Consider the following 14,453-nt stretch of genomic DNA (forward strand, 5'->3'; position numbering starts at 1 on the left):
AGAAGGGTCGTCGAGCAGATGCGCAAAACTATAGACCTATATCTCTTACGTCGATCTCTTGTAGAATTTTAGAACATGTTTTTTGCTCGCGTATCATGTCATTTCTGGAAACCCAGAATCTACTATGTAGGAATCAACATGGATTCCGGAAACAGCGATCGTGTGAGACCCAACTCGCCTTATTTGTTCATGAGACCCAGAAAATATTAGATACAGGCTCCCAGGTAGATGCTATTTTTCTTGACTTCCGGAAGGCGTTCGATACAGTTCCGCACTGTCGCCTGATAAGCAAAGTAAGAGCCTACGGAATATCAGACCAGCTGTGTGGCTGGATTGAGGAGTTTTTGGCAAACAGAACACAGCATGTTGTTATCAATGGAGAGACGTCTACAGACGTTAAAGTAACCTCTGGCGTGCCACAGGGGAGTGTTATGGGACCATTGCTTTTCACAATATATATAAATGACTTAGTAGATAGTGTCGGAAGTTCCATGCGGCTTTTCGCGGATGATGCTGTAGTATACAGAGAAGTTGCTGCATTAGAAAATTGTAGCGAAATACAGGAAGATCTGCAGCGGATAGGCACTTGGTGCAGGGAGTGGCAACTGACCCTTAACATAGACAAATGTAATGTATTGCGAATACATAGAAAGAAGGATCCTTTATTGTATGATTATATGACAGCGGAACAAACACTGGTAGCAGTTACTTCAGTAAAATATCTGGGAGTATGCGTACGGAACGATTTGAAGTGGAATGATCATATAAAACTAATTGTTGGTAAGGCGGGTACCAGGTTGAGATTCATTGGGAGAGTGCTTAGAAAATGTAGTCCATCAACAAAGGAGGTGGCTTACAAAACACTCGTTCGACCTATACTTGAGTATTGCTCATCAGTGTGGGATCCGTACCAGGTCGGGTTGACGGAGGAGATAGAGAAGATCCAAAGAAGAGCGGCGCGTTTCGTCACTGGGTTATTTGGTAACCGTGATAGCGTTACGGAGATGTTTAATAAACTCAAGTGGCAGACTCTGCAAGAGAGGCGCTCTGCATCGCGGTGTAGCTTGCTCGCCAGGTTTCGAGAGGATGCGTTTCTGGATGAGGTATCGAATATATTGCTTCCCCCTACTTATACTTCCCGAGGAGATCACGAATGTAAAATTAGAGAGATTAGAGCGCGCACGGAGGCTTTCAGACAGTCGTTCTTCCCGCGAACCATACGCGACTGGAACAGGAAAGGGAGGTAATGACAGTGGCACGTAAGGTGCCCTCCGCCACACACCGTTGGGTGGCTTGCGGAGTATCAATGTAGATGTAGATGTAGATGGAGTATTCAAACATTACGGAATTCTTTTTCCTATTCATCTGCATTAATTTACATTTATCTATATTTAGAGTTAGCTGCAATTCTTTACACCAATCACAAATCCTGTCCAAGTCATCTTGTATCCTCCTACAGTCGCTCGACGATGACACCTTCCCGTACACCACAGCATCATCAGCAAACAGCCGCACATTGCTATCCACCCTATCCAAAAGATCATTTATGTAGATAGAAAACAACAGTGGACCCACCACACTTCCCTGGGGCACTCCAGATGATACCCTCACCTCCAATGAACACTCACCATCGAGGACAACATACCCGGTTCGATTACTTAAGCACATCATGCACTACGTGAACTCAGTAGTTATGGTGACTGTGGGTCACATTCCTATCCCGTGCACCTGCTGCTCCTTCCTCCCACATTCCTACCTCATACACCTCCTGCCCCCCTCCAAATTATCATCTACTCTTCCCGAGCTCTCTCCCACTCCCCATTTCTTTTCTTTTTTCATCCATTCTACCCCGCACTACTCCTCACACCAGTCTACCTATTAAATTGCAGTCCTGGCTTGTCGTTATGTATTCAGCTGGCAAATGTGACCATACAGGTATTTCAGGTATTTTTGTGTGTGTGTGTGTGTGTGTGTGTGTGTGAGAGAGAGAGAGAGAGAGAGAGAGAGAGAGAGAGAGAGAGTGAGAGAGAGAGTGAGAGAGAGAGTTTAATATATTATATAATTCTCATTGAATCTTATCGTTTTGCAATTTTCTTCTTGTCTGTATGTGTCATCAAAATACAAATATGTGCAATTAGTGTTGACATTTATACCGCAACTACTATGACTTTGCATTGTTTCAAACATGTGCTACCACAGTTAAATCTTCGAATTTATTCTAAAACATAAGAAGGAGGATAAGCAAGATTCTAAAGTATGTTCATGAGAATCATTTGTTCGCCACCATATGAAGGTATTACATTTTCACTAAATCATATCTCCCTTCTTCCTAACCCACTTTATTTGTATTCATGTATTATTTTACTACCCCACACCTTTATGGTGTGGTGCATAAGAACGACTGCTTCCTAACAGCCTCTTTCTCAATTTTTTCCTTTTTTTATATTGCAATAAATGTATGGTTATATTTTCATGGAAAGGTTAAGACCATATTTCATATACAAATAAGCTTATGGACAGCTTTTGAGATAATTAGTTCTTTAAATAAATCCACTTAAAAGGTTTAAACATAATTGCACCATGGTTATGTTAACAGCCTTACTTTTCATCTTTACTGGAGAAGTTTCCTCAGGAGCTTGCATGTACTGAATTATTCTGTATTTATTACGATAAAGTCTAGAAATTATAAAATCCATTGTTTTTTGACAACACACAGTTACCATAACTGGATAGGAGTATTAGGAAAGCTACTCTACAGACAGAGGCCAGTTAACAATGGTCTATTGGACATAATTATCGCATATGCTACCAGTAGTTATATTATAACTATGCAAAATTCTACTAGAAACTTGATATTGTCATTCTACAAATGTGTTCATTTTGATTTTGAAAGTTTATTTGATACCATTCATCTTCTTGCTGCTCCCCCCCCCCCCCCCCCCCTTTATTTGTGTGGTATCCACACTAATTTTTCCAGACTGCATGTTATGTAGGAATTGCTTTGGGATGTTTTCTCTGACATACAATGCACACACTCTTTTAAATTCCATTTTTTACTGAGCAACAGTATTGGCCCATTAACAGTTGAGCCACTTGTGACTTATGGAGGCTGTACACAGCACATGAAACTGGCAGATGGCTCTACACCTACATTTGATCTGAAAATTTTCAAAATTTGAATGAAACTGGTAATTATTATAAAGAGAAATATACAATAAACTACAATAAATATAGTAGAAGAAAATGCGAAGTTCATTTACTGACTGTTTTGTACCTTTATTGCCAAATTTGTGACATCACTTGATGCATTATAATAGGATGACTAGCACAGAGAACATACCAAATATTCAAATCTTCAGAAGATAATTGAGCAGTCTGTTTGTAATATTGCATTCTATTATGGTATATTTCTGATATAAACATATTTTTTTGGGCCTCTACTGCTAAGTAGCTTTTCCAAAAGAAGAAGAAAATAAAATTTCTTCCTCACAGATAGAGAGAACAAACATATAAACAGTAACAAGGCATGTGAGATATAACACTTCAGGTGCACAGTTGAGCTTCCCAATAGCACTATGTGAGTAACAATGAGTAACTGCCAAGTATTAAACAAACCTAACACCACGCCAAATGTAAAATTAAATTTATCATGGATTATTTAATATTATTTCAATGTTGAATTTCCAGGGCCGTGAAGGAATGACTGCATACTATCTCACAAAAGGTTGGGCAGGATTGGTTGTGATGGTGGAAAATCGTCATGAGAATAAATGGATCCATGTGAAGTGTGACTGTCAGGAGAGCTACAACGTGGTCTCAACAAGAGGAGAGCTTCGTACTGTTGACTCTGTTCCTCCATTGCACAGGTAAGTTAAGAAAAAGGCACTGCAGTCTCTAAGATGTGAATTTAGAAAGTGTGAAAGTGGCTGATATAAGAAAGTAGGAAGTGCAGTTGCCAGGTTCCATGATCATTACCTACATCTTTCCGTAAGACGTGATGTGTTTTGAGAGAGAGAAACACTGCAGTGTTCATCATTGGCACACTAGTGTAGATGATGTCATTGAGTTGGCTACATGTAGGGGAAATTTTAAGGCAATGGTAACAAGTCAAGTAATGATTGAAAATTGATTATAGATAACGTTACTAGACAATTCCATTTGGAAGATAGCAACTTTGGAATATAGCAGTTCACATGTTCCTATTAACGTTGTATGATCTGCCAGGTTATTCACTTCTCTTTTAGAGATAAGCTTTGAAGGTGTACACACATCATACTCACAGATATGAGACTACACTTTTCTTTCATATACCCATTTTTGTTTGTGTATCGAAGGCAGAAAAGTGAGTCTTTTAATGCACGCTTTTCAGTAAATAAATAAACAGTTTGAACAGTACATTGATAATCATTGTCATGCAAATTGCAGTTGATATCTAGCAGTTTTGCTCGAACTTTCAATGTTAAAAATTTCTGGATCATCTATCATGTGCATATTTGTATAAATAACAGTAATGTCATAGATATTCTGAATGAAAAGAACTACATGGGAAACTACAAGGATAACTCTCATCTGTGTAGTTCAGAAAAGCTGCTGCTGGGGGAGGATCCTGACGCCACAGATTGTGAACTCGGCTGGTCGTGCCTCTGATGGGATGAGATAAGCCCGTGACACTAGGACTGAAGTAGGTTGTGCTGGGTTGGTGAGCTGGGCAGGTCTTATATCTGGGTCTTCCACAGTGATACGCCCGCTGAGGCAGTGGGACGGATCAGGATGTTGTGTAGGTCAGGTGAGTGGTGGAATGCAGTTTCAGGATGGGAAGGATTGTAGGTAGGATGTCCCTTATTTCTGGGCTCGATGATAGATAGTCAAAACATTGGGAAAGGAAATGGTTCAGTTGCTTCAATCTGGGATTATATTGGGTGATGAAGTAAATGCCCCTATGCAGCACTGGGGTGGGGGGGAGGGCTTGGGGGGGGGGGGGGGGGCTCTGTTTGCAGACTAGGTTTGGTGGATAGTGCCTATCGTTGGTGGCCTGTGTGAGATCTTCAGCATACTGGGCTCAGAAATTCTCATCGTTACAGATGTGCCATCCACGAGTGGCCACACTTCTGGGAGCTTCTTTTTGGTGTTGAAGGTATGACAACTGTCAGAATGAACAGATGTACAGATGGAGCCATTAGAGAGGTGGAGGTCAATGTTCTGGAAGGTGCCACGGTGGGTTGAGGAGGACCAGGTGAAGTGAATGAAGGAGAGAGTATTGAGGTTGAGAAGAAATGAGACTAGGACTTCTTGGCCCTGGAGCCAGATCATGAAGAATCATCAATGAACCTGAACCAGAGTTTTGGGAGGCTGTGAAGGTCTCCTCTAGATGACCCATAAACAGATTGGCATAGGAGGGTGCCATGATACTTGGCTGCGTCATGGAATTTTTTGTGTATCTTCTTCTCAAAGGAGAAGTAATTGTGAATGGAGATATAATGAAAAAGGCGCATAAGGAATCAGGTAGTGGGCTTAGAGTTGGAGGGACAGTGGCAGAGGTAGTGTTTGGTAGTAGCAAGGCAAAAGCATGATGATGGGTGTTGGTATATAGGGAGGTGACATCAACAATAACAAGTGAGGACCTAGGTGCTAACAGTTCGGGGATGCTTGAGTGTTGTGAGAGGAAGTGGTTTGTATCTTTGATATGAGAGATTAGGCTGTGGGCAGTTGGCTGTAGGTGTTGTTAGACAAGAGTTTAGTGTTTAACATCCTGACAACAATGAGGTCATTAGAGTGGTAGACTAGAGCAGAGACCCTTTCAGTGGGAGTACAGTAACAGGTCATCCAAGATGACTGGGTTTATAGATTTTGGGAAGTATGAAGAAGGTGGGTGTGTGGGGGTCATTGGTGTGAGGATGGTTATGGATTCAACGTAGTGATTCTGCATTGGCCTAAAGATTTGAGTAGAGATTGGAGATTATGTTGGACTTCTGGGATGGGATAATTATGGTAGAGCTTGTAGGTGGAGGAATTAAACAGTTGGTGGAAGCCTTCAGTCAGATAGTCAGTGTGATTCATTACAACAGTGGTGGCACTTTTCTCTGCAGGGAGAATTATTAAATCAGTGACTGTTTTGGCGTTGTGAATAACTAATGAGATGTTTGTGTTCTTGGGAAGGATAGTGAGGCCAGGTTAGAAGTTGGGAATTCCTGGAAGGTGACCAGAGGATTGTTAGGTGTGGAGGGGGTTGTTATGGTTGTATGGAAGCATGAATTTGGAAAGGCAAAGTTCAGTTTGGGACTAGGTTGGTTCTGGTTGGAGGGATTGGTAGCCAAGAAGTGTTTCTCACACACACACACACACACACACACACACACACACACACACACAACAGTCTCTGGTTGCTGACATCAGACTGCGAGCAGTAGTGCATGATGGGAGAGGCAACTAAGTGGTGGAGGTAAGGAGAAGCCTTGGGTAGGGAGGGGGAGGGATAGCAGGATAGGGGTGGGGGTTGGTAAAATTACTGCTTGTGAGAGCGTGCAGGGATGAGGTGGAGAGAGGGTAGGGCAGCTAGGTGCAACTGGGAGGTTAGATGGTGGAGGGGGGGGGGGGGAGAAGTAAAAACACTGTGGGTGTGTTGGTGGGATAGAGGGCTGTGTAGTAGAGGTAGCAAAAAATAATGTAACTCATAGAAATAACCAGCTATTGAGAAGTAGCAGCTGCTGTGATAACTGCCTCATCTGATACTAGCAGTTATTTCAATCACTGCCAACAGTGTCTCACACCATCTGTTTACCAAAGATCATACTATGCTTTTGCGTCAACTCATCTAAGATCTGGCTACAATAGAGAGGGATACACCATCTGGAAGTTGTTCTATAGGTAATGGAAATAACTGAGAGACTGTGTGCCATCTGTTGATAGAACTGTGTACTATTTTGTGCCCTCTCACTACTTTCAGCACACACAATTAAATGTCAATGTCTGAGCAGTGGCTGAATAGAAGTGACCGTAAAGGCACTGGACATGTACGGTCATTCCCTTGAGTCACTGCTCTGTTTGTCAATTTAGTTTGGGCAGGTAATACAAATAGTTACTATAAGGAATTCACGTGATTATGGAAACAACTGTCTGTGGTTGGTATTTTTCTCTGGCATTTATAGTATTTGCACACAGTTCTTGTTCTCTGGCAGTTAACCGACTACCACTACAGGTAATCTGAAAGTTGATAACTGTGTTTCTGGCTCAAGTTAAAGGTTATAGAACCTGGTGATATTTCCAGAGAGGATAGTTACTGGAGTGAACAAAATATTTTTGTACTTCTACGGGGGTTGCAGAGAATTGACAGATAACGGGATTCTATTTTCTCCACTTCTTGTATCTTGTAGTTCCAGAACAGGTGTCAGTATCTTTGCGGACTTTGGTTGCATTACAGGGTATTGACTTTCATTTTGTGTTCTTGTTTTTCTTTGTGTTGTTGCTACTAGGGTAGTGGTACTAGCAATAATAGTATACATGGAAAGCTATGAAATGTTGTAAAGAGTATGCAACATGTTTATATTTTTTAGAGGTTTTATGCTTACTGAAATATTTCGAGTATTGTAGGTGATCTAAAGATGGAAAATAGTTGAGTACCTTCTCAAAGTATACCATGTCCCTAATGGTTAGTGGCATCATTAAGATGCAAAAGTGCCAGTGTTGTATCAGATCAATCTCATTAAAGTGTATCTTATCAACTTGAGTAAAAAAAAAAAAAAACAAAAAAAAACTTGTGTAGTTTGGTGAAACTTAGCTTTGTGGCTTTACTAAGAGAAGAATGAGTTTTCTCAGTTTACACACATCCGTTGCAAATGGGCTTTTTTTAAAGTAATTAAGATTTCAGCTATTGACTTTGAAACATTTCTACGTAGTACTGAGCAATTTAATTTTATACAAGAAAATTTTACAGTGGAACATTTACACTTCAGACACATGTCTGGCACATTAACCATTTAAAGGAGGCATATTAGGAATGAATACAGGTTTGCTTACAAAAATAATCAGGTCAGATACTTTGTCAGTGGTATTTAAATAAAAGTATATATGTACTTATTTAGGGTCTACTACTGCTTGTGCATACTATATGAACTTTTGAACAATATATGCTTTTTGTTTGTAAAGAGTTCAAGTCAGTTCATTTTCTATTATGTTAAGCAACAACAAAATACTTTGTCAGGTACACTCATTGCTATGTTGAGGTTCTGTTATATGCAAAACTTAGCCCTTCATTTTTATTGCTCATCTGTCTCATTCATGAATTAGTCTGTTACATATTCAGGCAGTTAACTGTCATGATATCAAATTGTAAAAAGAAAAGTCAAAATAATCAGGTTGCATTGACAGATGAAGTGTTTATTATTGCTTCATATGGGGGGGGGGGGGGGGGAATGGAATATCAGGTGATGTGTTCCTCTGGATAGGAAATTTTGTTATTGGAAAATTTCTGAAAACTTAATGCAAATCCATATCCCCCTCACATCAGTACCATACTTTTAATTCAAACTCTGACAATCTGGATACCAAAAGAATGATTAGATCAACAGAGAAAAAAAGTATCGTAATGGTTTCTAAGGCACTTAAATCAACCTTAAGAGGTTAACACAACCAATTATCCACTGGAATTCTGCATACAACAATGCCAAACATACGAGATACACAAGAAACTGAAGGCTTGGAGAAATGTAAACAGTCATTCTCCCACCAAAAAATTAAGACCCTCACTGTAGCTGAAGAAATCTAGCAGTTTTACAAATCTCACATAAAACTTGGAGTATCATACTCACTCTTTCCTCAAATGCACTATCTCACACAAGAGTAAACGAATCTATCATGTTGCATATATTTTTGTGTTGTATTACAAGGCCGTACACTTATTATGTTAAGTGAACAGCACAAGAAATTAAGCTTCGAATTTTCTCTACAATATTCTGTGTACATATTAGTTCATGCTTAAAAAAAGCACTTATACAATGCTGTGGCGAAGTTCTGCATACTTTCTGTTGCAGCTGCGAGGATAATATTTCTAACAGTGATTGATAACCTACATATATATAACATGAAACACCAATAACCATCCAAACATCAACTGAAATGTATCTGGCAGTTAATTAGCTAAGGTTGTGGCACAATTCATACGACAATCCTGCCGCCTTGCTCTACTCACAGTTATAATTATACTGATAACTAAACTGATGGATTCCACCTATTTCGTTATTTAACTGTAAACCCATCTGGGATATCTGGTAGTGAAGAATAAATGACACTTATTTATAGCCATTAAAAATAATGGTTCTAAAAACAAATACCCATAACCGTGAACATGGTTACTCCAAAATAACTGTTTGGCCCACTTCTACTTGTAGTGCTGGGATGGGAACAGGGAAGGGGCTGATGGGTAAGGACAATGACTAATGAAGGTTGAGGCCAGGAGGGTTGCAGGAATGTAGGATACATGGCAGGGAGAGTTCCCATCTGCGCAGTCCAGAAAAGCTGGTGTTGGTGGGAAGGATCCATATGGCACAGGCTGTGAAGCAGTCATTAAAATGAAGAACATCATGTTGGGTAGCATGCTCAGCAATTGGGTTGTCCAGCTGTTCCTTGTCACAGTTTGTCGGTGGCCATTCATGTGGAAAGACAGCTTGTTTGTTGTCATCCCCACGTAGAATGCAGCATAGTGGTTACAGCTTAGCTTATAGATCATATGACTGGTTTCACAGGTAATGCTGCCTTTGATGGGATAGGTGATGCTTGTGACTGGACTGGAGTAGGTGGTGGTAAGAGAATGTATGAGACAGGTCATGCATCTGAGTCTATTACAGGGATATGAGCCTTAAGGTAAGGGGTTGGGAACAGGTGTTGTGTAGGGATATACAAAGATGTTGTGTAGGTTCGGTGGGCGGTGGGAAGGATGGTGGGTAGGACATTTCTCATTTCGGGGCATGACAAAAGGTAGTCTAAACCCCGGCAGAGAATGTGATTCAGTTGCTCCAGTCCTGGGTGGTACTGAGTCATGAGTGGAATGCTCCTGTGTGGCCAGACGGTGGGAGTTTCGGAGGTTGTGGGTGGCTGCAGAGATAGGGCATAGGAGATCTGTTTTTTACAAGGTTGGGAGGCTAATTATGGTTTGTGAAGGTCTTTATGAGGCCCTTCGTATATTTTGAGAGGGACCGCTCATCACTGCAGGTGTGAGAGCCATGCCAAGGATGGCAGTACTGATGTAGCCATCTTAGAGGTGGATATACACTACTGTTCATTCCCATAACCCTTGTCGCTCAACCTTTGTTAGTCATTGTCGTTAATCATTAGCCCCTTCCCTGTTCCCATTCATGCAATACACAGCTCTCTATACAACCAACATACCCACAGTCTTTCTAGTTCTCTTCTTTTCCACTACCCCCCCTTCCCGCCCTCTGTCTAACCTCTTGATTGCACAATAGCTGTCCTACCCTCTGTCTTCTCGTCTCTGTACACTTGCACAAGCAGCCCTTTATTATCCTCCACCGCTACCCTGCTATTCCTCCTCCTCCCTGCCCCAGCTTCCTCCTTGCCCCCTCCACTCAGTTGCCTCTCCCATCATGTGCTGCTACTCGCAGTCTGGCCTCAGTGACCAGAGACTGTTGTCATGTGTGTGTGAGCTGCATTTGTGTGTGTGTGTGTGTTTTGACCATTTCTTGTTGGCCAAAAGCTCCCTTTTGACAGTCTTTTTGTTGTGCCTGTTTGCAACTCAGCATCTCCTTTATATGGTGAGTAGCAACTATCCTTTTCATAATATTGTTGCACTTGGGTGGGAGCTGAGGGTGATTTCTTTGGATAGATAGGACTGAAACTTCTGTAGGATTTATTTTTGTCACGGATACGTTGACAACATTGTTTTGGATTTGTTGAGGTTTGTGGTTTGGTGGAATGTTAGGAAGGAGTTTTGGAGAATGTGGTAAATGGAAAAGGTCAGTAAGTCAGGGTTTGGGTACTATGAGGGCTGTGTAATGGGTTCACTGGTATTAGTATAGGTTCTGATGGGTATAAGGGTTCTCTATGTTGGAGTGGAGTGTCAATAAATTTGATAACTTATGGAAGTAGCGTCTGGAGTGCTCTTCTAGGATTTCAATTTGGGAAATGTGGTGCAGGTAGTTGGTACTGCACAGTAACCTCATCTACATGGTAGAGCGGAGGTGATTCTGGGATCCTGTAGATATTTGTTTCTGTAGTACCAGGCTTGTAAGGGGTAGGGACTGGCGGACACTGGAAATATGAAGATCACTGTGAAAGGAGAGACGAGATCCAGAGAAAGGAATTTCTATTGTAAGGCAGCTGGAGGATTTTGTCTTCTCTGGATTTACATCTTTTTCTTTCTGGGTAACTACTGTTGATGGACCTTCTAAACATGGAACCTTCATATTCATCATCTTTGACTATGTATTTCTCTAGATGAAATAAATTCAATCTCTGCCACACATGGTATCCAAGGACGATTGGTTAATATTCAGTGGTATGACAAGAATGATCATTTGAAGCAAAATGTCTAGTAAACATGGACTCTGAAATGCATACTTTAAGATGTATGAGCACTTGTTCTGTAGGAGCAATGTGTTTTACAGTAGTGGGGATGAAGTAGCGCCATTTTTCTTTAGCAATGTTGTATTTATATTAGACTATGGGCAATGAACTATGGCATTCTGTAAATATTTATTTTTCAAGTAGCATCCCTGAACATCCAGCTCACATGTGTACAGTATGTGCACTCTCCCTCTCTCTCTCTCTCTCTCTCTCTCTCTCTCTCTCTCTCTCTCTCTCATGCGCCCACGCGCACACAAGTGCACACACACACACACACACACACACACACACACACACACACACACCACAAAACCCTACTTCACTGTTGATTATTGTTGATAAATTAGTTGTGGCTTGGTTAAATGTTGATATTTCCATCAGAGTATGTGTGGGTGTATTAAAATTTATGCTTCTGTTTTTAATACAGACAGGTAATAATTGTGCTGACACAACTGGAAGGAAGTGGAGGTTTCTCAATTGCCCATCGACTAACGCACAGACTGGCCAATTCGAGTGGGTTGCACGACTGGGGTCCTCCCAATACCAGTCATTGCCCGCCAATTGACAAACAGGTGGAAGGTCTACACTCACCACGGCTCATAACATAACTCTAAAGAATCTTCATTGTGTTTTGTGATATTTAGCATTGGTGAGACAGCAATGTAGAAATAATCTGTCTTGTAAAGATCTGAAGTGCCACTTGTTACCGGATGAGCCACAAAGCTTCACTGCTAGCATTAGTGTGTTTGTTTCCTACTGTTTGGTGCCATGAAGTAGACAGCACTGCCATTTGCAGTTATGAAAAGTTTGCAGCAGGTTATATACATAGAAATTTGTATTTGCTGCTGTAGAAGTGGAGAGCCTTGCTTATTGGGTCTAGCATAATTTGACACACACATTGTGCATGATGTATAATAGACCAACACAGTATGAGAAAAATGTTCATGAGACAGCTACATATCAGCACTCATTGCTTGAAATCTTAGCCGAATGCTGTATTCAGGTTGCTGGAGATGTTATGGTGGTTTACAATTGAGTACAATAGGAAACTTCACAGTGTAGTTGTGAAGTATGTGGTTTGCACATGAATCTCAACTTTTTTTTTCTGTAAGCTGACACAGCTGTTGTTAAAAGTGTATGTCGGTGTAGAAGTGCTTAAATTTATAGTGTTAAAAAAATTCATAGTTGTTGAACTATCCCATAACTTGTGTAAAGCTGAAAGGTGGTGAGAGTGGAAATTCAAAAAATTTAATAATAAGATAGTGGATGAGGAAGCATTTTCATTTGTTTGAAAGGGCTATACTGTGATATTTTCTATGATAACTGTTATAAAATATGCCCAGTTTAAAAAAGTGCATTGTTTTTATTATAACTAAGAGTTTCATGAAAGAAGTTTTTGAGCCAGTGGATCATTTGTAGATTACAGCATGAGCCTTATTTTGAAATTACAAGGTTGTTAATGTAGAAAAGCTGTGGCTGTGAGCAGACGTCTTCCTTGGAGAAGAAGCTGTGTTATAACAAACTCATTCAGTTTCACCTTCTTCATAGTCTGCCCAATTATGAGAATCACATCGAAATATTCTGTACAAATATTGTGATCACAGAATGTAACACAAACATCACAAAACATCTAATGGATCCAAATGTTTTAGTAAATACTTCTTGCAGGATTTGTTTTTTAAATGCTGTTAACCATTAGGTAAAATGAGTTAACCCTGTCTTTGGTGCTGACTTTTATGCATTACTCAGTAACTCAGAAATAATACACTAACAGTGTAGCGCTCAGTTTTGGGATACTTCTGAAAGGCAATAGTAATGAATCTGTGACCTGAAAATCACCGCTTGTGTAAAATGCACATGTTGAGAAAATGTTTTAGACTGATAATTGATAATGATATTGATAATATTAATGATGAAGACGATGATGATAATAATGAAAACCAACAAGAGTAATTTAGTTTTAAGGATGAATTTATAATAGAAAGGGTTCTACCTTTGATACTGCATGTGCTCTCAGTAAGACAGAGCCTGAAGTGATATGACCATATATTCTGTTTCTCAACTCCTTTTATATTTCTCCATTTTGACTGCCAATTTTTTTCACTTCTGTCTGAATGGCACTGCACACTAAAATCTATTTTTAAAGCCTTTGACAAGTATCGATAATGATACTTCACAATATAGTTCAAAGTGCATTAAAATATTGGTGACAGAGAATGTGATAATCTGCTCTACAAATGTTTTATGTATGTCCTTGTCTGTGAAATGTACAATCTACTGTATGTTGTAGAATATGTTTTGTTACTTACTCTATGCATCACTGTGCGGCATTTTGTAATGTGTAAATCTCAGGTATGGCTTTACTTTCATGTATACTTTGCCTGTAAACAGACTTTTGAATATTCAAAACTGTACAGTCCATTATAATTTTTACAATGTATATTTTATGTTATTGTAATACCTGTGTAATACTGACACTACAAAGATCTGAGATAAAAAAAAGTCTTGCCATTGTGATAAAATGTTCACTATTTTTTCAGTTTTTCTCCTTCTATGCTCTTTCATTTTGAGGATGATTTTTTTTTGTACATGCTGTTTTATTTAGTTTTCATTTTTAGAGGTATAACTAATTACAAATCTCAGATGATGCCTCTGTTCCAAAACACTTTCTCTCAAGAGTAAATTGCACCTTATACTGTGGCAGCATGTTACTTAAACAAAAGTGATATCTGTAGCAGTTATTGCTCCATTCGGAGGAAGACTGCATAAGTGAATGTTATACTTTAGAAAACTATGAACTGTCTTCACGCCTGGAAAACTTCTGCATAATTTTCAGGGTTGTAATAGTGTCATAGGTAAGTGTTCACCATCACAAATGA

General features: G+C 39.9%; 1 protein-coding gene across 1 annotated transcript in view; it reads left to right on the top strand.

Moving 5' to 3' along the window:
• The window catches only part of LOC126412414 (calpain-D-like), a 126,888-nt gene extending 112,810 nt beyond the window's left edge, over positions 1-14,078 (top strand). The window contains exons 13-14 of the mRNA XM_050082002.1: positions 3,688-3,866; positions 12,002-14,078. Of these exons, the coding sequence (XP_049937959.1) occupies positions 3,688-3,866; positions 12,002-12,182 (360 nt within the window). The 3' untranslated portion in view covers positions 12,183-14,078. The remainder of the gene's footprint in view (positions 1-3,687; positions 3,867-12,001) is intronic.
• Positions 14,079-14,453: the final 375 nt, after the last annotated feature.

This window comes from Schistocerca serialis, chromosome 7 (genome assembly GCF_023864345.2).
Source record: "Schistocerca serialis cubense isolate TAMUIC-IGC-003099 chromosome 7, iqSchSeri2.2, whole genome shotgun sequence".
Taxonomy (NCBI): domain Eukaryota; kingdom Metazoa; phylum Arthropoda; class Insecta; order Orthoptera; family Acrididae; genus Schistocerca; species Schistocerca serialis.